This window comes from Microcaecilia unicolor, chromosome 9, assembly GCF_901765095.1.
Source record: "Microcaecilia unicolor chromosome 9, aMicUni1.1, whole genome shotgun sequence".
NCBI lineage: Eukaryota > Metazoa > Chordata > Amphibia > Gymnophiona > Siphonopidae > Microcaecilia > Microcaecilia unicolor.
The window spans coordinates 205,728,681-205,751,779 of NC_044039.1; the positions used below are offsets into that span (position 1 = coordinate 205,728,681).

General features: G+C 40.6%; 1 protein-coding gene across 1 annotated transcript in view; it reads left to right on the forward strand.

Annotated features, from left to right (window-relative positions):
- Positions 1–21,737, forward strand: part of BTBD7 (BTB domain containing 7) — a 143,395-nt gene extending 121,658 nt beyond the window's left edge. The window contains 3 exon segments of the mRNA XM_030215226.1: positions 4,897–5,075; positions 17,852–18,271; positions 20,787–21,737. Coding sequence (XP_030071086.1) covers positions 4,897–5,075; positions 17,852–18,271; positions 20,787–21,602 — 1,415 coding nt within the window. The 3' untranslated portion in view covers positions 21,603–21,737.
- Positions 21,738–23,099: the final 1,362 nt, after the last annotated feature.

Here is a 23,099-nt window from a genome sequence, read left to right on the forward strand (position 1 = left end):
AAAATTATACTACATTATGGAAGTTTCTAGGTTGTGTTTGGATAACTGCTGTTGCGACTTATTCCCTTTTGGGACTTCTATTGCTGTTTATTTTCAGTTATATGACTTGTTGTATCTGATCTATTTTGGGTTTCAGTATTGTCTCTAACTGTTTAATAAAGACTTCTTTAAATTTCAAAACTAGGACCTTTGCAGCTGAGTAGACAAATGTCTTTTTAAAGGTATGACTACGTTCTTTTATTTAAATTTCAGCATGTTCAATGATACCTTTCTACTACGATCTTTTATTATATCCCATGTTTATGTTCATTTTTGTTTTTTTGTTTTCATTTTTATTCAGACCATTTAACATTTGTCTAATCAGCTGCAAAGGTCCTATTTTTGCAGAAAGTGTCAATACAACTTCAACACATATTCATTTGTATTCTTAATTCACTTTTAATATAACCACTGGTTCAGTTTCTCTTGTCTATATTTTTTCACATTTTTTTAAAAACCTTTTTATGTTAATATATTTTCAAGCTACTTGTAATCTTATATTTGTATGTTATATGATTATTCTTTTATTGTAGACTCCTGAAGCAGGCACTTCTGTGCCGAAACACAGTGCTCTGTCAAGTCTTGCATATTGCAGCAGGGGCGTAGCCAGACACCCAATTTTGGGTGGGCCTGGGCCCAAGATGAGTGGGCAGAAGAACTCTGCCTTGTCCCACAAGTGATTTGGTCTTTCCCTCTCTCGTCTGCATACGGTCTCTCAAACATCCCCCCCCCCCCCCCCCCGCATACCTTTTAAATAGCAGATTTTCATTGGAAGCGAGCAGCAACTAATGCACACTGCTCATGTTGGCCTCACAGCATGTATCAGTCACTGCTTGCTGCAGGCGAAGATCTGCTATTTACAAGGTATACAGGAGGGACAGTTGTTGGGCGTTTTCGGCTGGTGGGACTTGGGAAGAATCCCTGCCAGCCACATCATAGGTGTGCTGCTACTGGGTGGGCCTGAGCCCAAAGTGGGTGGGCCTGGGCCCACCTGGGCCCTCCCTTGGCTACGCCACTGTATTGCAGTAATAAAACTAGTTTGCTCATCCCGTTGTATGTTCAGCTTTCTTCCTTCTCCTGCTTTTTGGTCTGTTCTGATTACCCCATGGGTTTTCTTTGTTCAGTAACATTTTGGTTCATGTGCTTTCTATTCCTCTTCAGCTTCCTGGTTTTGTATTATTTACTTCCAAGTCTTTATGTTGCAAGAGACTTTGAAATCTGCTTTCATTACTTATAGAAAGTATAGTTGCATAACTGTAACAGGGATTCTCTCTGGCAGTGATTTTCAACCTTTTTCATCTTGTGGCACACTTACAAGTTGCAAACATTGTCAAGGCATACCACCGGAATCTAACCCATACCAGCCCATCCCTGCTAAGATCCATTCCATCCTCACCCCTACCTGTAATCTTCAGAAGTAGTTATTTCATTTAAATATGCTACTGGAATGCATTACAACACCAATATACCTGCTACTGGGAAACTGGAACAAGATGGACTGTTACACATTCCTACACAGACACCTCATGCCAGCAGAATCATTTACCTCAGTTGCAGGTGCAGAACATGACTGTCACCTGATACAAACTAGGGAACCACAAAAAAAAACCATGCAGACGGAAACTGAAAGCAGAGATATAGGACTCTGCATGTCGTTCAACACCAGAGAAACAGAAAGAAATGCATGTCCTCCTGTACAGTGCAAAATAAAGACAGCAGGTGTAAATTCTCAACACTGGCATAATTCAATCACTAAACTGAAAAGAAAATCATTTTTCCTACCTTTGTAGTCTAGTGATTTTATTATTCCAATCATCTTGTTCCCAGTCTTTGGTTCTGCTTTCCTCTATCTGTGCACTTAACCCTGTTTCCAGGGCCTCTTTTCCATTTTCAATTTCTTTCCCACCTCCTGCCCTATGTCTATATGGCACTGATCTTTCACATTCAGCTTTCTTCAATTTCTCTGCTTCCTTCTCAAATCTATCTTGTTTCCCCTCTTCCCTTCCCTTCATGTGTAGCCTATCTCCCCTTTTCTCTTCCCTTCCCTTATATCTGTCTCAGTAACAGACTATGGACATTTCCTCCAGAAACTTGCCAAAACCTTTTTAAAACCCAGATACATTAACTGCTGTTACCACATATGTCACTAGAGGCCCTTCCGCCTTACCAGTTTTAATACAATTGTGGTGCTCAATCAGCCTCGTTTTAAGCATCCAGGAAGTCTGTCCTATGTAAATTAAGGAACAGGGAAAGTAGGGAGATGGACAGTCTTCCAACTTAGGAAACGGATGCAAAAACGTTTGTTCAAATGCTTATTGAAGTAACAGCTGAGTCCAGCCAGCTAGGACCCGATATGGGACCATGTATCAGCGTAATTGCCTGCCTCAGGGATCTGCTGATAAAACACTCATAGGGTGATGTTCAAGTAGAAGAATGACACAGCAACTGCACTTGGACCTCAATGCAATGTAACTGACTCTGTATATTGAGACCCAGATTATCCCCTTGCTAGTGCACAGGACAAGCCGTCCTTAATCTTTGTGCGGGAGAATTAAAACTGAAACTAGGTGTGTATCCCAGCGCGCAAGTTGGGCATAAATCCGCAATATTCTGTAACACTGTGTCCATTTTAAGGGAATGCCCATGATCCTCTCATTTATTTATTCGTTTTAAATTTCTATTCCGCACAGGCCTACAATTCTTGGCGGATCACAGTATTACATATATACATAAAAATAGTAAAAACAAATGTACACACATTCAATAAGACAAATAAGTTCTTACTCGAAACATATATACAGTGAAACCTCGGTTTTCGTCGATAATCCGTCCGAAAACAATCGGCGAAATCCGAAACCGACTAAAACCGAGGCAATTAACGAGGACGGCCAAAATTGGGAGAAGGACGTCCATCTTCCGATACAAATTGGGAGATGGTCGTCCTTCTTTTTCGACAAAATCCGAGGCAACCGACGAAAACCAAGACAAATTTCTAGTCGAAAAAATCAACGAAATCCGAAACAGACGAAAACCGATGTCAACGAAAACCGAGGTTTCACTGTACATTCAGTATGACAGATGGACTCTTGCTTAACACAGGGAAGTCAATCAGTAGCTTTCAACATATTAAAGCAGTCATCACTAACCATCAGCGAATGCTTGAAAAAAAAAGGAATGCTTCAAAAGGTAACAAGTTCCACTGTTTAGCACCCTTGATATAAAAATGGATGACCAGTATTCAGTTAATCTAATTTGATGAAATGAGGGAACATCAAGTAAAAGTTTATCAGAAGAATGCAAAGTTCAAGCCTGTCGATAAATTCTCCGAAAACTAGCATCAGAAACCAGAACATCATTGCTGAAAGCCACTCCTCCTTTGCAGATCACAGGGGGGAAACACTTAGGCACTATTCTATAAATGGGTGCATGTGTTTTCACGCAGATCTGCCGTTTCTGCCCCATTTTGGCACCTTGCATCTGTTAGAACACTTCTAACATTCAGCACCACATATAGAATTCCCCTGAAAATGTGTTCAACTGAGACCAGAATAAAAAATCCAACTGACCATAACTGCAGCAAAAAAAAAAAAAACCAGACTGAAGAGAATTGCCAAAGGATGGAGCACACGAAAACCCACATGTGCTCAGAAACCTCTGGGTGGCTGTACCTAACTTGACTCTGTCCCAGCGATATCATCACCACATGTGTGTCTTTATAGATCCCTACTGTCCATGAAGAAAACTTAAATTTCAGCTAACTAAGCAGCCTGGAGGTGAATCCCATTGTGGTGGACTAGATTTTAAATTGGTCGAGTGATATAGACAGTGGAAGGTGGTGACAAAAACTTGGCTGTTTGAGACAGTGTTTGGTGTAGAAGCATTGCTTACCTCCCAAAAGATGCCCTCTGGTCCCTAGAAGACTGGTATGTAGGAAAACCTGCTTCCTGGTCACTTCAAATATATCTGATATATAGCAAAACTGTCCTAATTATTTTAAATACTTGTTCCTTACCCTACTATCTATTGGGTTTTATTTCAGATTTTACCCCTAGGCAGTTTGGAATACTGGATCCCCACATTCCTTTTTTTGCCCTTTATTCTTACCTATTATGTCACATTTCAGAGATTACCTATGATATATGGGTTTTAACTGTATGTATTTTTAAATGTAACGTACTGGGATAGGGGGTTATTTACAAACACATGCTAAGGGAGTTAGTACATGCTGTCGCCTGCAGGACTCAATAAGAATACAATGGGCCCAGCAACAGATAACATGCATAAATGACCCCCTCGGAGCTCTATTAGTTGGAAACTTGAAATATGATACAGAACTGGCTTTGAAAATTGCTCTCTTAAACATATAAAATGAGAAATGGTGAATGTGATTCTTTGTATTATGTTGTATGAATTTGTGTTTTGCTGTTTTATTTACTAATTTATTTTTATTGTAAACCACTTTGGGCTGAATTTATTCATTTAACTACTACTACTACTATTTGGCATTTCTATAGCGCTACAAGGCGTACGCAGCGCTGCACAAACATAGAAGAAAGACAGTCCCTGCTCAAAGAGCTATGTAATAAAAGTGAGCCAAGTATAGGACAATCAAGCCATTGTGACATCACTGATGAGGTTGGCTCTTATTGGTGGCCTGAGGCATTATGACATCACAATATTAGCTCTGGTTACAAGAGACTACTACTACTACTATTTAGCATTTCTATAGCGCTGCACAAACATAGAAGAAAGACAGTCCCTGCTCAAAGAGCTTACAATCTAAGGTGGTCTATAAATAATAACAGGATGAAACAGAGTTAAATTTGTGAATAATTTTATTGTTCTTCTTATCCTTAGTTCCTCTTCTTATGGTTGTCAAAGAAATGATCAAACGTCTGCAAGAACTCCGTCATACAGAGCAAGTCCAGAGAGCTTATGCTCTTAATTGTGGAGAAGGAGCTACTGTCAGCTATGAAATCCAGATTCGTGTTTTGAGGGAATTTGGCCTTCCTGATACTGCTACAGAGCTACTGCAGGTAAAAATACTGAATAGTTACCTCAAGCTATCTTATGCTTTGAAATTAGAACGTTGCATGTGCCTCAGGAGTTTTAAATGATAAAATTTATGGTGCAGAAAAGTATTGCAACTTCAATACATACAATTAGAAAAATGTGGCTTTCAAGGTGCGAAAACAGCGATATAGAATATAAGGACTGTCATACTAAGTAATACCAAAGGTCCATCAAGCCCAATATTCTGTTTCCAGCATTGGCCAATCCAGGTCATAAGTACCTGGCAGAATCCCAAAGAGCAGATAGACTGCATGCTGCTTACACCTAGAGATAACCACAGTTTATCCCAAGTCTATCTGGTTAATAATGAGTTATAGACTTTCTGCAGGTACTTAGCCAAACCTTTTTAAAACACAGCTAAACGAACTCATTCTGCGATGAGTAAAGAGATATGTTCTCCTATTTGTTTTAAATGTGCTAGTTAATAAATTATTGGCGCATCCCCTTGTTTTGGTACTTTTTGAAAGAATAAACAGTTGATTCACATTTTCCCATTCCACTCATAATTTTATGTTTAAATCTTTTTATTAGTGGTAACAGAGCTTGTACAAGTTGCTCAGAAAATGAGACAAACGCAAATTATCAATGATATCACTTAAGTCACCATACACTTTTACATTTTATCCCCCCCCCCCTTCCCTCCCTATTTCCATCTCTCGCCTTATGTTTATTAATGCGAATCACCCTTGCATATTCCAAAAGGGTGTATACCACCCTGCTCAATACAACCACACAGAACAGCCAACAGCGAAACACAGGAGGTGTCGACCATACGATATAGCCTGCCCCACATGGACTTGTATCTTACGACATAATCTGCCCCACATGGACTTATATCTTACAGCCATTCATCTTATGCCAACACCTCTTTAGAAGTCGTGCAAACTTAGTAATAGGAACCCCCATATTCAAGGAGTGAGTCATCTCTACATTGTGGATTGTCCTTGTCTGCTCTCCTCAGTATTACCTCAGTCCTTCCCGCCTCACCCGCCCCCCCACACTGTCCACTCATAATTTTATAAACCTCTTATCATATCTCTCCTCAGCTGTTACTTCTCTAAGCTGAAGAACCATAATCTGTTCAGCCTTTCCTTTCAGGGGATCTATTCCCTCTCCTTTGTCATTTTGTTTGAGAGGGAAGGAAGACCCACGATGGAGGGAGAGGGAGAGTGGGAGGACTGGACTTTAGGTGGATGGGAAGGCACAGTAGACCTAGACAGTGGTGTGCTGGAACTGCCTCGTAAGAGTCGGTTGTTACATTTTTTTAACATTTTGCGAGCCGGTTGTTCAGGCAGGGCGAGCCGGTTGTTGTTGTTCAAGCAGGGATCTCCCTCCCGCTCCCAGTTGGGCTCTCCCTCCCCTATTCCGCAGGGTCTCGGCACATACCTGAAGGCAGCCACCCTGGTGGTCTAGTGGATTCTTCTGAGCAGGAAATATCCCCTGTCTTTCCTGCCCACTGCCGGCGCTGACCCTCCTGCCTTTCCTGCCCACTGCCAGCGCTGACCCTCCTGCAGCCGCATCGCTCTTTAAAAATGGGCTGCCGAGACTTCCACTGAAGTCTTGCGATGCCGCCGTTGTAAATCTCGGCAGCCATTTTAAAGAAGATGCGGCAGTGGGCAGGAAAGATCTTTCCTGCCCCGAAGAATCCATTAGACCACCAGGGTGGCTTCAGTTCACGTATGTGCTGGGACCCTGTGGCTCGGGGGAGCAGGGAGGAGGTCTGGAATAGGGGTGGGGAGGATACTGTAAAAAAAAATTGTTGAATTTGTATTTAATCTCACTTATGTTTTTTCAAACATGCCGGCTTGTGCATACGGATGTACACAGAGGAAGTATAATAACAGAATGACTTTTCATAAATAGAGTAGTAATTTTTTATGAATCGTAATCAGTGTGTCATTTGGAGGGGCTGGTTATAGTGACACCTTAGCACGTGTTATATTCTTGCAGATAATTTTTTTTCTCCTGGTAAAGGGTCACTAAAACAGACATCATGTTATGAGAATCAGGTGCTCAACATTCAGAGTTTCTATCTATTTATTTACTTATTTATGGCATTTTATCCCACATTAAACATGAATTAGATTGGAAACTGGGAGCATTTAAAATCTTTTTTTTTTTCCTGAAGAGAGTAATGCATTATCCCCCCAGGCTCTCTCCCTGGATATAGCCAGCCCTGCAATTTGGGTGGGTGGGTGCAGAGGTAGACTGGGGCCCCCAGTCCACCTCTGCAGGAGAGAGCCTGTTAAAAATTTACCAGCACAACACTGGACCTAGATCGCGGAGAGAAAGCTGGGGATGGGGGGGGGGGGGGTGAGAGAAAGAGAGGTCCCCGAATTTGGGTGGAAGAGGAAGGAATCCTCTGAGATGGAGCTGCCCATCTTCTCTTGAGGACCACAGAGTAAGTTGGGTTGTCAGGATATCTATCCTGAATATGCATGTGATAGTCTGATGCTCATTGTGAATATCCTGAAAACCCAACTGGCTCTGGGTCCTCAGAAAAGGTTTTGAAAGTCCTGCTTTGAGATAATTGAGACTAGAGTGGGGGGGAAAAGAGGAGGAAAGGGAGAGCAAGTAGGAAGGAAAGAAGGGAAAACAACAGAGAGATTGAAGGAAGAGAAAGCATTACAATATTTACTCTGAAGTAAATAGACAAGAAGGAAAGACACCAGAAAGGGAAAAGAAGAAAGAGAAGGCTAGAGATATGCTGAGCCAGAAAAGCAAAGCCAGAGACACCAAAAATTGGAAATGTTTAGTGCCTGATAGAGAATATTAATAATGCCTCAGTGTAAAATATTCTGGGACCCAGCTGAAAGTCTCTGACCAGGTGGAGTGGAGGAGTGGCCTAGTGGTTAGGGTGGTGGACTTTGGTCCTGAGGAACTGAGTTCAATTCCCGGCACAGGCAGCTCCTTGTGACTCTGGGCAAGTCACTTAACCCTCCATTGCCCCATGTAAGCCGCATTGAGCCTGCCATGAGTGGGAAAGCGCAGGGTATGAATGTAACAAAAATAAAATAGATACTATTGGAGATTCTACATGGAATGTTGCTACTATTGAAGATTCTACATGGAATGTTGCTATTCCACTAGCAACATTCCACGTAGAAGCCTGCGCGGCCACATTGGTGATCTGCAAGGGCCGACTTCTAGTGGAATAGCAACATTCCATGTAGAATCTCAAATAGTAGCAACAGTGGAGGAGTGGCCTAGTGGTTAGGGTGGTGGACTTTGGTCCTGGGGAACTGAGGAACTGAGTTCGATTCCCACTTCAGGCACAGGCAGCTCCTTGTGACTCTGGGCAAGTCACTTAACCCTCCATTGCCCCATGTAAGCCGCATTGAGCCTGCCATGAGTGGGAAAGCGCGGGGTACTAATGTAACAAAAACAAAATATCTCCCATATCAGTCCTGAGGCTTTTGTATTGGACCCAAAAATATTTTGTGGTGGTAAAACTTTAAAATATCCACTGTTAGATATATTTTGAGAGTCAGTTACTATAATTTTCCATGAAGACATTTCACTGAACTTTCCTTCCTTCCAAAATAAATTTAAGCACCTTTTTTGATTAAAATGTTTGTTGAAGCAACCACTCTGGTTTTAGCTTTATTTTAAGGTGAAGCCAGGAGGGCAATAAGCAAGAGGAAGGGTTGTGCAACCAAAGAACTCCCTGCCTGAGAATAAAAGTCAAATGATACTTAAAAATGGGGGAAGTTAACACCTCCCTTGTGTTTTTTTCCAGTTGGAGAGTATGCAAAGCAATACCTCTCTATAAAAATGTAGAAAGAGGTTTATGAAAACGAGCTGGGAACTAACTTGGAATCATGGACATATGGTACATAATAATGGGGGCTATAGACATTTTTATAGCTTCCAGCCTTCCCCATCAGCTGAGCCGGAGACCAGTTGTCACATAAATTAGAAATTTTTCATAAAATGTGAGATTTGTTATATTTCATAACATCATCAATATCAGGAAATAATAAAATGCCTAGACATTTAACCCCTTTAGTTGACCATAAAAATGGAAATTGTGTAAACAGGTCTCTAGTAGCAAATACATTTGTAGGCATAAGTTTAGATTTTGCCCAATTCACTTTTTACCCAGAAAAAGCTCTATAAGGATAATAACCATTACGTGCTGGACACACAGTCTGCGTTTAACTCGCAGGCGAAAGGACCCAGGCTGTGGTGCCGTAAGGTCTGCCTGATAGCTCGTAAGACCATATTGCAAAAATGGATATCCCAGGATCCACCTGCATATTGGCAGAACCAAATACACGAAATGGCAACCTGGGAAGCTAGAGAGGCGAGAGGTAACCCGAAACGGAAAAAACATTTCATGCAAATATGGGGTCAATATATACAAGGGCTGAGCCCACGAGGCAAAAGTTTATTGCTCAACCATTTGTGATTTGTTTCCAGACAACCTGATTCATAAGTGAGTCCTGTCCCTGATGTGGCTGGGGGGGGGGGAAAGAAAGGGGAAAAGGGGAGGGCGGGGGGGGGGGGAAGAAGGGGGGGGAGAAAACATGAAAAACTTGTTGATGGTAGACTTTACATAGCCTACACCAATGTATGTTGAAAGTACTGATACAATGTATTGGAAGTTTAATGGTTGTACCCCTTTGGTTGACCCATCAATAAAAAATGTTGAAACATATTAAGGATAATAAAGCTGGAAGTGAACTAAGGGGGGGGTCTATAAGATACAATAGAACATCATCCACCTATGCAGATAATTTATATTCCTCCCCCCATAAGGAACACCCTTTATATCTGGTGATTGTCTGATAATCACATAAGAGGAGCTCCAGAGCAAGATCGAAAAGGAGAGGGGAAAGGGGGCAACCTTGCCTGGTCCCTCTATGTAGGTGATAAGGCTTAGATATCCTATTGTTAATGTACAATTTAGCCAAAGGATTTGAATATAAAATCTGAATCGTAGAGATAAAGGTGGGTCCAAAGCCATGCCGTTTGAGGACTGAAAACATGTAAGGCCATTCTACCCTATCAAAAAGCCTTCTCCACGTCAAGTGCCACGGAGAAGGCAGGACAAGGCAGAGACTTGGCAACTTGTAAGAGCTGAAGGCATAATCTAGAACTTATAGAGGAATGACGGGGGAAATAAATCCAATAGTATGAATACACATAGATTCAAAAATAAACATGTACTCTTTAAAACAAAATGGTACAATCCGTCATCAAATGTTTAACATTTTATCCCCACCCCACCCCTCTGTTTTATGTTTTAACAGTTTTATTGGGAATCGGCCTCTTACAGTAACACACTCTGCATGTAAGAACACATTGTAAACATCATTAATACGCATGACAAAATACTTAAACCAAGTAGTAATCAGCAAACCATCCCCACTATTTTAGCATCTACATTTATTAAATGTAGATGCTCGTAATGAACACTACATAACTCTTCTTCTCCCCGACTCCCCAATGTGCCTGTAACATATGACCCCTATTCGACTATAACATCACTTTGTATTTGTTTCTGTACCGGAGTCGGCAAACGTCTTCACGGTACTATGTAAGCCACATTGAGCCTGCAAATAGGTGGGAAAACGTGGGATACAAATGTAACAAATAAATAAAATTAACAAAATGGGTCTGTAATTGGTAACTTCTAAAGGATCTTGTCCTGGTTTAGGTAAGACAACCGTGAGAGATTTGGTAATTGAACACTTCAATTACTGAACGCTTCATTTCTCCCTGACTCATAAATGTTTGAAAAAGCTCAAGTAGATGGGGAATTAGATCCACTTGAAAAGTTTTTAAAAATTCAACAGTGAAACCATCCATGCTAGGTGTTTTATTCTTTTGGAAAGATTTCAAGGCCTCCTATATTTCTTTACCAGTAATAGGAGATTCTAATTTTTCTCTGTCCACATCAGACAGCAGGCCTCTGAAAACTAGAAAGGAAGGATTCAATATCTTTAACAGACCCTTGTGCCTCGGATATATACAGAGAGGTGTAATACTCATAGAAACGCTTTATTATAAGCTCTTGAGAGGTATTTGTCAAGCCAGCATGGTCTTTAGTGGCCGATATCATTGATCTTTACTCCATTCCTTTAAAATGGTATGCTAGTAATTTACCTGCCCTATTACCTGTAACGTATCTATTAGAGCCCTGAAGAAAAAATTCTCCCCTGATTTGCTCACAGAGAATTTTATTATATTCAAATTTGACTTGCATTATTTTTTTGAAGGACCAATTTATCCCAGCAATTAAACAATTTAGTTTCTTTTTTTTTTTTTTTTTTTACAATTTTACAATAATTACAAGAGTAAATCTTGCTTGGCAAAGATGCATTAACAAAGGGAAAAAAAAGTTAACAAAAAAAAAGTAATTCCATAATTCTCATCTTACATTGAAATAATAAAATAAAAGGAAAACATATTACTTAAGTACATAAGTACATAAGTAGTGCCATACTGGGAAAGACCAAAGGTCCATCTAGCCCAGCATCCTGTCACCGACAGTGGCCAATCCAGGTCAAGGGCACCTGGCACGCTCCCCAAACGTAAAAACATTCCAGACAAGTTATACCTAAAAATGCGGAATTTTTCCAAGTCCATTTAATAGCGGTCTATGGACTTGTCCTTTAGGAATCTATCTAACCCCTTTTTAAACTCCGTCAAGCTAACCGCCCGTACCACGTTCTCCGGCAACGAATTCCAGAGTCTAATTACACGTTGGGTGAAGAAAAATTTTCTCCGATTCGTTTTAAATTTACCACACTGTAGCTTCAACTCATGCCCTCTAGTCCTAGTATTTTTGGATAGCGTGAACAGTCGCTTCACATCCACCCGATCCATTCCACTCATTATTTTATACACTTCTATCATATCTCCCCTCAGCCGTCTCTTCTCCAAGCTGAAAAGCCCTAGCCTTCTCAGCCTCTCTTCATAGGAAAGTCGTCCCATCCCCACTATCATTTTCGTCGCCCTTCGCTGTACCTTTTCCAATTCTACTATATCTTTTTTGAGATACGGAGACCAGTACTGAACACAATACTCCAGGTGCTGTCGCACCATGGAGCGATACAACGGCATTATAACATCCGCACACCTGGACTCCATACCCTTCCTAATAACACCCAACATTCTATTCGCTTTCCTAGCCGCAGCAGCACACTGAGCAGAAGGTTTCAGCATATCATCGACGACGACACCCAGATCCCTTTCTTGATCCGTAACTCCTAACGCGGAACCTTGCAAGACGTAGCTATAATTCGGGTTCCTCTTACCCACATGCATCACTTTGCACTTGTCAACATTGAACTTCATCTGCCACTTGCACGCCCATTCTCCCAGTCTCGCAAGGTCCTCCTGTAATCGTTCACATTCCTCCTGCGACTTGACGACCCTGAATAATTTTGTGTCATCGGCGAATTTAATTACCTCACTAGTTATTCCCATCTCTAGGTCATTTATAAATACATTAAAAAGCAACGGACCCAGCACAGACCCCTGTGGGACCCCACTAACTACCCTCCTCCACTGAGAATACTGGCCACGCAATCCTACTCTCTGCTTCCTATCTTTCAACCAGTTCTTAATCCATAATAATACCCTACCTCCGATTCCATGACTCTGCAATTTCTTCAGGAGTCTTTCGTGCGGCACTTTGTCAAACGCCTTCTGAAAATCCAGATATACAATATCAACCGGCTCCCCATTGTCCACATGTTTGCTTACCCCCTCAAAAAAATGCATTAGATTGGTGAGGCAAGACTTCCCTTCACTAAATCCGTGCTGACTTTGTCTCATCAGTCCATGTTTTTGTATATGCTCTGCAATTTTATTCTTAATAATAGCCTCCACCATCTTGCCCGGCACCGACGTCAGACTCACCGGTCTATAATTTCCCGGATCTCCTCTGGAACCCTTCTTAAAAATCGGAGTAACATTGGCTACCCTCCAGTCTTCCGGTACTACACTCGATTTTAGGGACAGATTGCATATTTCTAACAGTAGCTCCGCAAGTTCATTTTTTAGTTCTATTAATACTCTGGGATGAATACCATCAGGTCCCGGTGATTTACTACTCTTCAGCTTGCTGAACTGACCCATTACATCCTCCAAGGTTACAGAGAATTTGTTTAGTTTCTCCGGCTCCCCCGCTTCAAATATTCTTTCCGGCACCGGTGTCCCCCCCAAATCCTCCTCGGTGAAGACCGAAGCAAAGAATTCATTTAATTTCTCCGCTACGGCTTTGTCCTCCTTGATCGCCCCTTTAACACCATTTTCGTCCAGCGGCCCAACCGACTCTTTGGCCACCACAAACTTAAGAAAATAAGTTTACAATATAAGATGACATTTTAAATCACATTAAGTCATTCATCTATAGTCCACAATATGGGAGGCAAACCACAATATTCAGGTAATTATAAAGAATAAATTGCAAATTCTTTCTATAAGGATCTAAGGAATGAGAGGGAGTTCTAGGAGTGTCTATTTAATCACGGAGTTGATGTAATTATTTGTCTTAACTGTACAGAAGGTAACAGGGCAATTTTTGCACTCAAAAAGGAGTCAAATTGAATAGGGTCAAAGAATATATATTTGACCGAGTTCAATTTAACTACACATTTACATGGGAAGTTTAACCAACAAAGAGCGTCCAACTGTTGTACTTTTGGGCGTAATTTAAGGAATTCTTTACGGCGTTTTTGGGTCGCCTTAGAGATATCCGGAAACATTTTTATTTTATAATTCAAAAAAAGCTGTTCTCTATGAAGAAAATTGTTTAAGTAGCCAGTCTCTGTCCGGTTGTAATACAAGTGAGACAATTAAAGTCATTGGTGTTAATCCCAGATTATCATCTTCCAAAGTTTGTGTCAAATTTAAATCCAAAGTATCGAAAGGAATTTCATTTCCTTGTTCTACCAATTGTTGGTTCTCCTTTCTCTTATAAGGTGGTAGAAAATAAATTTTTGATATAGGCGGATAGGCCTTTTCCGGTATCTTCAAAACTTCACTTAAATATCTTTTAAAAGTTATTAATGGAGCTATCATAGGCTGCTTGGGAAAATTTATAAGTCTGAGTGTATTAGCTCTTTGTGCATTCTCCAGCATTTCTATTTTATTCTGTAGATATTGATTTTCTTTAATTATATTAGTTTGCACTTGTTGTAACCTTTGTATTTCTTTCATATTATTTTCTACAGATTTGTCCACAGTTTGTATTCGTCCTTCTAGTACTGGTATTTTATTCAACAAAGTCTGTGATTGGTCAGATAATGGGGAAAGCTTTTGTACAAATAAAGTTTCCAAATTCTTCAATGCTTCCCAAATAACATCCAAAGTTATATTTTCTGGTTTCTCACCAATTGAAAACTTACTTGATGTATTCGTAAGAATAGGGTGTTCCAGTTGCACTGCCTCCTTTGATAGTTGGTCTCCAGTCAAGAATCTCCCCTCCTGCAATTCCAACACTTCGTGTGTTGTTACTCTCGGCAGAGCTTCGTCCGAGATAGGTCCCGCTCCGAGTCTCCCTTCCACCACTTGGGTACTAGGGGTTTCTCGAACCCTGCTCGGCGTGTCTGCCGGCATAGGGGGGGGCCAACCGCTGTTCGGGGCTCAACGTTGTTTCTGTCTCCAGGCGGAGAGGTGGCTCTCCTTCCCCCACTCTCTCCGTCGGCGGAGTATTCGCTCCCGACATTGCTCCCGGAACAAAAAAACGCTCCAAAGTAGAAAAAGACGACGAAGCTGGAACTGCGGGACCGGTTCTTTGCCTGCCCCTCCTCTTAGGCATGCCGAACAGGAGTTCAGAAGAAAATAGAGGTATGAAATATGGAGCGTCTTTTCAAAGCTCCCTCTCAGTCGCCATCTTGCCTCCAAACAATTTAGTTTCTAATTGAGCAATATCACATCCAAGGGCATTTAGAGGAGAACTCTTTCTATTTTGTTTAATTGAGCAGTAAAGTTAATAATCATGCCTCTCAGGGTAGCTTTTATAGCATCCCATTTTACATGTTGAGGGACAGGTGCTGTTTCATTAAAGTGAAAATACTCCTTAATGGAGGCAACTCAATAATTCTATAAATTTAGGATTTTGAAAGAGTGCGTTATTGAACCTCCATATTGGGGGTGGGGGGCTTATTAGTAGGAAGAAAATCTTGGAAAATCAGCGAAATGTCAGCATGATCTGAAACAATATTACCAATCCGTGCTGTTGCAACATCCATAACTAAAGATTTAGGGCTCTGTTTACTCAGGTGCACTATCATTTTTAGCGTGTGTACAAAATTAGCACACGCAGTGTAGGCGCCCATAGGAATATTGTGGGCACCTACACAGCGCATGCTAAAAGCACTAGCACGCCTCTAGCGCGGCTTAGTAAACGGGGCCCTTAGAAACAAAAGCATAATCAATCCGTGAACAAGTTTGATATACCTGAGAAATAAAAGTATAATCCTTACCACCCAGATTAAGGATTCTCCACAGATCAACAAGTCCTAGTATAGATGGAAAGGGTCTAGCATCCGTTATATTTGTATGGGCTGTAGCTATTGGCATCAAGAAAAAGATCTAGGACAATTATAATCTCCTATTATAAAAAAAACTCACAAGGGGAAGGGAAATGGGACTTGATATACCGCCTTTCTGTGGTATTTTGCAACTACATTCAAAGCGGTTTACATATATACAGGTACTTATTTTGTACCTGGGAGACAATGAGGCCAATATAGTGGTAAGTTCTACAAAGAATTGGGAAGCAGGACCAGTAGGCGCAAATGCATTAACCAATGCAAGCTCTCTACCGCTCATTTTTATTTTTTATTTTTATCAAATTGATATTATATCTAAATTAGTAGACTTATTAATCAGAGTAACCATTCCACATTTCTGCCCTACAGCAGGAGCTGAATAACATTCTTTTACCCACCCCCCAATTTACAGGCCTCTTCAAAGACAACATATATCTGCTTTGGCTTTTTTCAAATAAGAAAGTATTTGCTTTCATTTAATTGGGTGGTTAAGACCGTTTACATTTACTAGCACCATTTTTAGCCCTCCCATAATACAGCGAAGAAAAAAAATATTGAAAAGCCCTATAAAGGAAATTACTGCTATAGTACACCTTAGTAAAAACAAAATTGCATCCTGAGAACAATAGAAGAAAATATAACCCACTGGGTCTTGACCTTCTGCTCCCCCTGTTAATCCTAGTATACAAACATTATTTCAATGGATAGGGTTATTAGTCCCCTCAAGCTCCAATTGAATCCTCCCCAGTGTTTTTTAATGATGTGGTAAATCTTTAACTACAAGTTCATTTTGTACCACATGGCCCTACTACTACTTCTTAGCATTTCTATAGCGCTGCCAGGGTTACGCAGCGCTGTACAAGTTTAAACATAGGGAAGGACAGTCCCTGCTCAAGAGAGCTTACAATCTAAAGGTAACAAGCTATGTCGTCAGTATAGGTATCATGAATGGGGAAGGTGGTTAGGCGCCAAAAGCAAGGGAGAAGAGATGGGCTTTGAGTAAGGACTTGAAAATGGGCAGGGAGGGCGCATGGCGTATGGGCTCGGGAAGTCTGTTCCAGGCATAAGGTGATGCGAGGCAGAAGGGGCGGGGTCTGGAGTTAGCGGTGGTTGAGAAGGGTACAGATAGGAGTGATTTGTTCTGAGAGCGGAGGTTACGGGTGGGAACGTACAGGGAGAGGAGGGTAGAGAGGTAATGGGGGGCTGCGGATTGAGTGCACTTGAAGGTCAATAGGAGAAGCTTGAACTGTATACAGTAGCAGATGGGGAGCCAGTGAAGCGACTTGAGGAGAGGGGTGATATGAGAGTATCGCCCTCAAGAAACACTTGTTGTTCACACACCAAGAGGCTCATTTTCAAAGCACTTAGCCTCCCAAAGTTCCATAGAAACCTATGGAACTTAGCCTCCCAAAGTGCTTTGAAAATATGCCTCCAAGTCTAACTTTTCTTTAATGTTATTAACATCTTCCTTTAAATCTGTAATTGCTAAAGTACTATCCTGAATCGTATTTTTTTTATTTGTGTGAGCTCTGCTAGTATAGATTCCAGCAATTTGTTTACCTCATGTGGAGCCGCCATTTTAATAGGTGTTGGAAGATCCTGTTTAGGACATTTATCGCTGTATGCCGGAGGAAAAACAGACTTTTGTTCTTCTTCACACCAGACATCATCTTAGCTAAGATGCTATTATTTAAAGCCTAAAGAAAAACACTATAAAAGAATTGCAGAATAATTACACTCTCAGCAAGTACAGGGCAAATACCCTAGGCAGCCATTTTGGATGAGCGCCAAACTGGAAGGTGATTTACTTTTTTTGCATGCATGCCAGTGCACTCCCACCACTTGGCTATGTTCAGAGATCACTGTTAGCCTGATTCTTTCGCATGAACTAATGCCTACTTTCACTTAGTGTTGCTGTGTCAGAAAAAGTTTAAACAGCCCACAACTTTTCAACATATCCAGTCCAAGACCAGAATTCAATTCAATAATTCTGTAAAAGAAGACTAGATGTGGAGGAGTGGCCTAGTGGTTAGGGTGGTGGACTTTGGTCCTGGGGAACTGAGGAACTGAGTTTGATTCCCGGCACAGGCAGCTCCTTGTGACTCTGGGCAAGTCACTTAACCCTCCATTGCCTGCCGCATTCAGCCTGCCATGAGTGGGAAAGCGCGGGGTACAAATGTAACAAAAATAAAAATACCTAATTTTTCTCCATTTTGCTTCTCTTTCAGAATCCTCACAAATTCTTTCCTGATGAACGCTTTGGGGATGAAAGCCCTTTGTTGACGAGGAGACAGTCTGGAAGATGTAGAGTAAACAGCACTCCTGCCGAAACCATGTTTACAGATCTAGACTATGTGGCCTTTCACCCACCATTGCCCCCTCCTCCACCCCCCTACCATCCACCTGCTACACCAATGCACAATCAGTTCAAGGTGGGTTGGAAACAACGGATTCCCAACCAACATCCTTCACGCTCCTTTTCTTATCCCTGCAACCATTCACTTTTCCACTCCAAGGCAGCTTCTAAAGCCACCCCAGCTGTCTACTTAACAGGTTCCAAAGCTGCACCACCCGATTGCACTAACACTACAGTACTGGGAAGACAAACTGTAGCAGCAGCAGCAGCCATGGCAGCTGAGCAGCAAGTGGTAAGTAAGGCTGTTGTTGTTCTCTCTTTGTACAGAAATATCTTTTGACAAGAAGTGTTGTGTAGAAACAAATTATTTTTTGAAAGCTTACTTTCTGTTTTGCTGTTTGATAGTTCTCTTCTTGGTAAACTGGATTGAATCATGCACATAAGTAGGTGATGCTATCAGAAAATGCCAGAACAAAACTCTCCCAGAGCTGTTCCATCTCCTCCGTTTTGATTTTTTCCACCGTGTTGAACAGATGCTGAAACAAAGCTCTCCAACACTTTCATTGAAGAGTCATCTTTTCAAACATTGCTTTTGTCATCTTTCTGTTAATTTAAGCAAGGAATGGAAGAAGATAGATTCCTGATATTCGAAAAAATCAAGTCCAGATATTACATCCAGTTTCTATGTATCTTCCTAAAAGACCTTTCACTTGGTCTTGTCTTTCACAATCCCATATCCAACTTTTTCAGGACAAGGTCCATTTACTTCTCCAAGCTCATGCAATAGAACTTATTGCATTGCTGGAGGGGAACTTGGAGATTCGATTCCAAATACTTTAAAGTCCTGGAAAAGGCAGTGAAAAGCTCAAAAGGAACACCCTGCTGAACCAAAGGGGACTGACTGTTAAGCTGGATTTCATGGATGTGTATGTGTGTGTGTGTATATATATATATATATACACACACAATTCTATTCTAGGTTCAGTGCTAAATATTGGTTGCACTGTAATCACTACTTCCAATAAGCAACCGTTGCAATTAAAATACAAATCTTTATTAAATATACAATATCAAAATGTTCCAATTGTTATCTAGTATCATCCATACACTCTCTCATTCAAATATCCCCTTTTAAAAATCACTTTACAAAATACATAACTTAGCTCCTATCAACACTTGATTTTTAAAAGGGGACTTTTGAATGAAAGAGTGTATGGGTGATACTAGATAACAATTGGAACATTTTGATATTGTATAAATGGTTGCTTATTGGAAGTAGTATATATATATATATATATATATATATATACACATATATATAGAGAGAGAGAGAAAATCCCAACTGTAGGTACTGTCTTCACGTCACCGTGCAAAACACTCATTATCAATACAATGTCCTCTCTTTCAGACTTTTTTGGCTCCCAGAGTGTTTACCAAATATTGTGTCAGCCAATCTAAATATGTGGAGTAAGAGAGAAAGTCCAAAGAAAATCTGCCAACGCGGAGAACGCTAGAGTCCCACGGAAAGGTCCAAAATCAAAGAAGAAGTGGGAGGTTGACCACAACACCCAGAGACTGGCGACACACAATCTTGAGTTAAAACAGTTTATTAATGAGAGACTCGACGCAACGTTGTGTTTCAGCCACTAGGCCTGCTTCAGGAGTCTGTATGGATAGCTGGGTGAATAAACATCAAATAGTCCTGGTTGGTGGGATACAAATTAGTCTTTAAAAAGGCCTTTGAATGTGACAAAACATATTTGTTGTGATAAAACTCAGGACTATTTGATGTTTATTCATCCAGCTATCCATACAGACTCCTGAAGCAGGCCCAGCAGCCAAAACAAGATTGTGTGCCTCCAGTCTCTGGGTGTTATGGTCAATCTCCCACGTCTTCTTTGATTTTGTAAGAGAGAAAGTACAATATTCAAAGGGTATTATAGCATGACCTTATTTCTCTCCCCCTTACCCAATTTCCCAAAACAATAAAAGAACATACTTGTTTATGAGGAAAGCCTCTAGCTGAGAAGGATCGTTATAATCATAATTAACCTGTTGATAGGAATTTAAGCATCTACAAGAAAAATATAACTCCAATAGCTAATTCTCTAGGTTTTAGTTGAAGAAATTGCCGCCACCTTAGCTGAGTGGCTCTGGATATGTCAGGAAGAATAATAATTTTCTGACCATAATCTTTCTTGGAGAAATAAGCTTTTAATATAATTTTATTTTTACGTATTCATTTATGTAATTCCTGAGTTTTCCCAGCTCTCTCTCTCTCTCTCTTTCTGATTCTCATAGACCTGTAAAAAAGTAGTTGCGGAATACAAGAAGTTTTATTGTATCATTCATTTAACAAATTAGTTTGAACTATTTATAGGTTGTGCACATCTGGCATTTTTGGTGTGGGATCATATTTTACTTTCTTCATTATGCAGGTTTTTACATCTCTGTTGACATAGGCCCATTTTATATTGTTGTTTAGTCAGTGTTTCTTTAAGAACACTGTAGTATTTGTTTTGTATTATTTCTGTGGTCAGAGTTTATAATCCACCAGGAACAGGTTTACTCGGATTAGTAGAATAAAAAATGAAGACATGAACTAAGTAATGGGTGTATGTAAAAAGCATTAATTGCGTGTATCTCTGTACTTTCATTGTTTTAATTTGCTTTGATGAACTACCCTACGGGGCTGCTGCAGAACAAGTGAAGAGGAGGAAATGATTGCAGTATCTGTAGTTTGTAAACCTGTAGTACTTAGAGGTATCCAGCCTTAACACTGCTCTCTCTTCCCTTTTTGTTCTTAGTGTGGTGAGCCAGTACTGAATGAGCTCATGCCAGACATTGCCATGGGTGTGTCTACCATGTCTCTCAAGGACAGAAGGCTTCCAGAAGTTGCAGTTGAAACTAAACTAAACCAGTCGGTTTCGGAGATGGTACCAGGGCCTCCCCAGCACATTTCATGCATTCAGAACAGGCATATGCATGGCTCTCGGAAAAAACATACCATTGAACAAAAAATGGATGCACAGGAGAGCCATCAGGAATATCCAGGTTTCTATGACTTCTCAAATGCTGCTTGCAGGCCATCTACTCCAGTACCAAGCAGACATACTCCTTCGCCTTCTCAAGGCATATACTTTGGCCCAGACTTATATAGCCACAGTAAACCATTGCCAGGTGGATTAAAGTCCGCCTACCTACCTAACCAGGTATCTCCTAAAAAGCAAGATGAATCCAGAAGAGCATACATAATTTCCCAAGATGGGCATCCACACAGACAAAAGAAAGAGCCAATACACCTTGATGTCTTGGAACAGCCTCCCCAACGCTTGGACTTGGCCCTGGCTGCTCAGGAGAATGCTAGTAATGGTCCCCATCCTGTCAGAGGTAGAACGAAAATGGAAAGCGATCTAACGTATAACCTGACCTCCAGCAGACCTTCACTTTCTGCCTATAGCTCTGAGATTCATGAGGAGAGGTCCAGCAGGAGACACTCTGAAAATGAACCATTGGATCATGGAGTACAGAGAAACACAGACCTGGAAAGGGAAGAAACAATAGGCAGAGACAGGAGATCGCCAAACAAACCTGACTTTCTCTATAAGAAGTCTGCCCTCTGAAAATGACCTTCAGAAAGTACTTTCTGTGCCTAGCAGTTACAAAATAATCCTTTTTTTTTTTTTTTATTTTGTAGGGGATCTTTTTATTCTGATCTTTGTCAGAAAGATTACATTAATGCCAGCAGATAAATCACAGTTTTGCTACATTATGCTCAATTTGTGTCTAGACATGATTTATTAGACATAGCCTGCCCTCAGTTTATTTGAATGCTGCTTCTGTGGATTTTTGTTACTTTTTTTTAATGTTTTAATTTTTTTTCTGTTCTTCTGTCAGTATGTATGATCAGATTATTTTGGTAAACCTGTACTAAGGAAACCAGCCAGCACCTTGAATTTTATTTTTAAATTGATAGGTGTTGTGGTTTTTTTAAATTAAATTTTTTTTTGCTTCTGTACGTTTTATTTTACTTATTCTTTTATTTTTGTACTGTCATGTTAAACTTATTAGATTTAAGCTTAATGTTTTTATCCTTTTATTCATTCTACCTTGCACGACCTGATTCCTATGTGCAATGTGCTGCACACTAAAAATGTATTATCCTATGAAATATATAATGCATTTATTTTTCAGTTACAGGAGTTCCAAAGAACAGCACATTGAAATGCTTCTCTGTTCATGCTTCTCTTTTGTTATGTCCCGAATCCTGCTAATACCAGTCATGGCAAGAGTCCAGTGTTATTCTGACCTCAATCACTAATGATAGATTTCAGTTCAGATGACAGGTTTACTGTGCTGAACATGTTTACCCCCTTGATTATACAATTAGAGCAAATAAATCCTCAACCATGTGATAAGGAGGGGAGGGGAAAAGCTTTTTTTTTTACCATTCTAGAATTGTATTCTTACCCAAGATGAAATATCCAAGAACGACTGCAGAGTCTGCTGTACGTCACTAGCTGCCAGTCATTTTTTAGTTAAATATAGAACTCTGTCTTTAGAGTTGGTAGTTAAAAAAAAAATAAAGATAATGTTTATGTGAGAATTAAGAGTTCCAGGATTCCAGATAGCTGTTCTCTGTCCGTCTAATTACTGGGTGTGGCATAAATCTCTCATGCTTCACTTCTGTTAGTAATGTTATAGACCTATGGTGCTGAGAAGCCCAGAAAGTTGAAAAGCAGACTGAAAAGCTGTGGCTCACTTCTCAAGAAAAAGTGTATTGTGAGATTCACCTAATCGACCCACTCTGACTGAACAATTATAAATTTCTACAGAATTAATCCTGGCAGTCCTGGTTTCTTCAGGCAGGACTATAACTGCATCAACCAAAGCTGCTGAATTTTTGACTGATAAAGTCCCTGTATATGAAATTACTCTCCGAGGACAAGCAGGCCTTCATATTCTCACAGCCGGGTGATTTCATCCGCCGGAACCCAATGCGGACGCTGACTAGTGAGAGTTAAGAACTTTCTTGTAGCATCCCACTGCGCATGTGCTGGTGCCTTCCCGCCTGATGCATTAGCTCATGCCCCTTAGTCTCGTTTTTTTCCGCAGAGCAG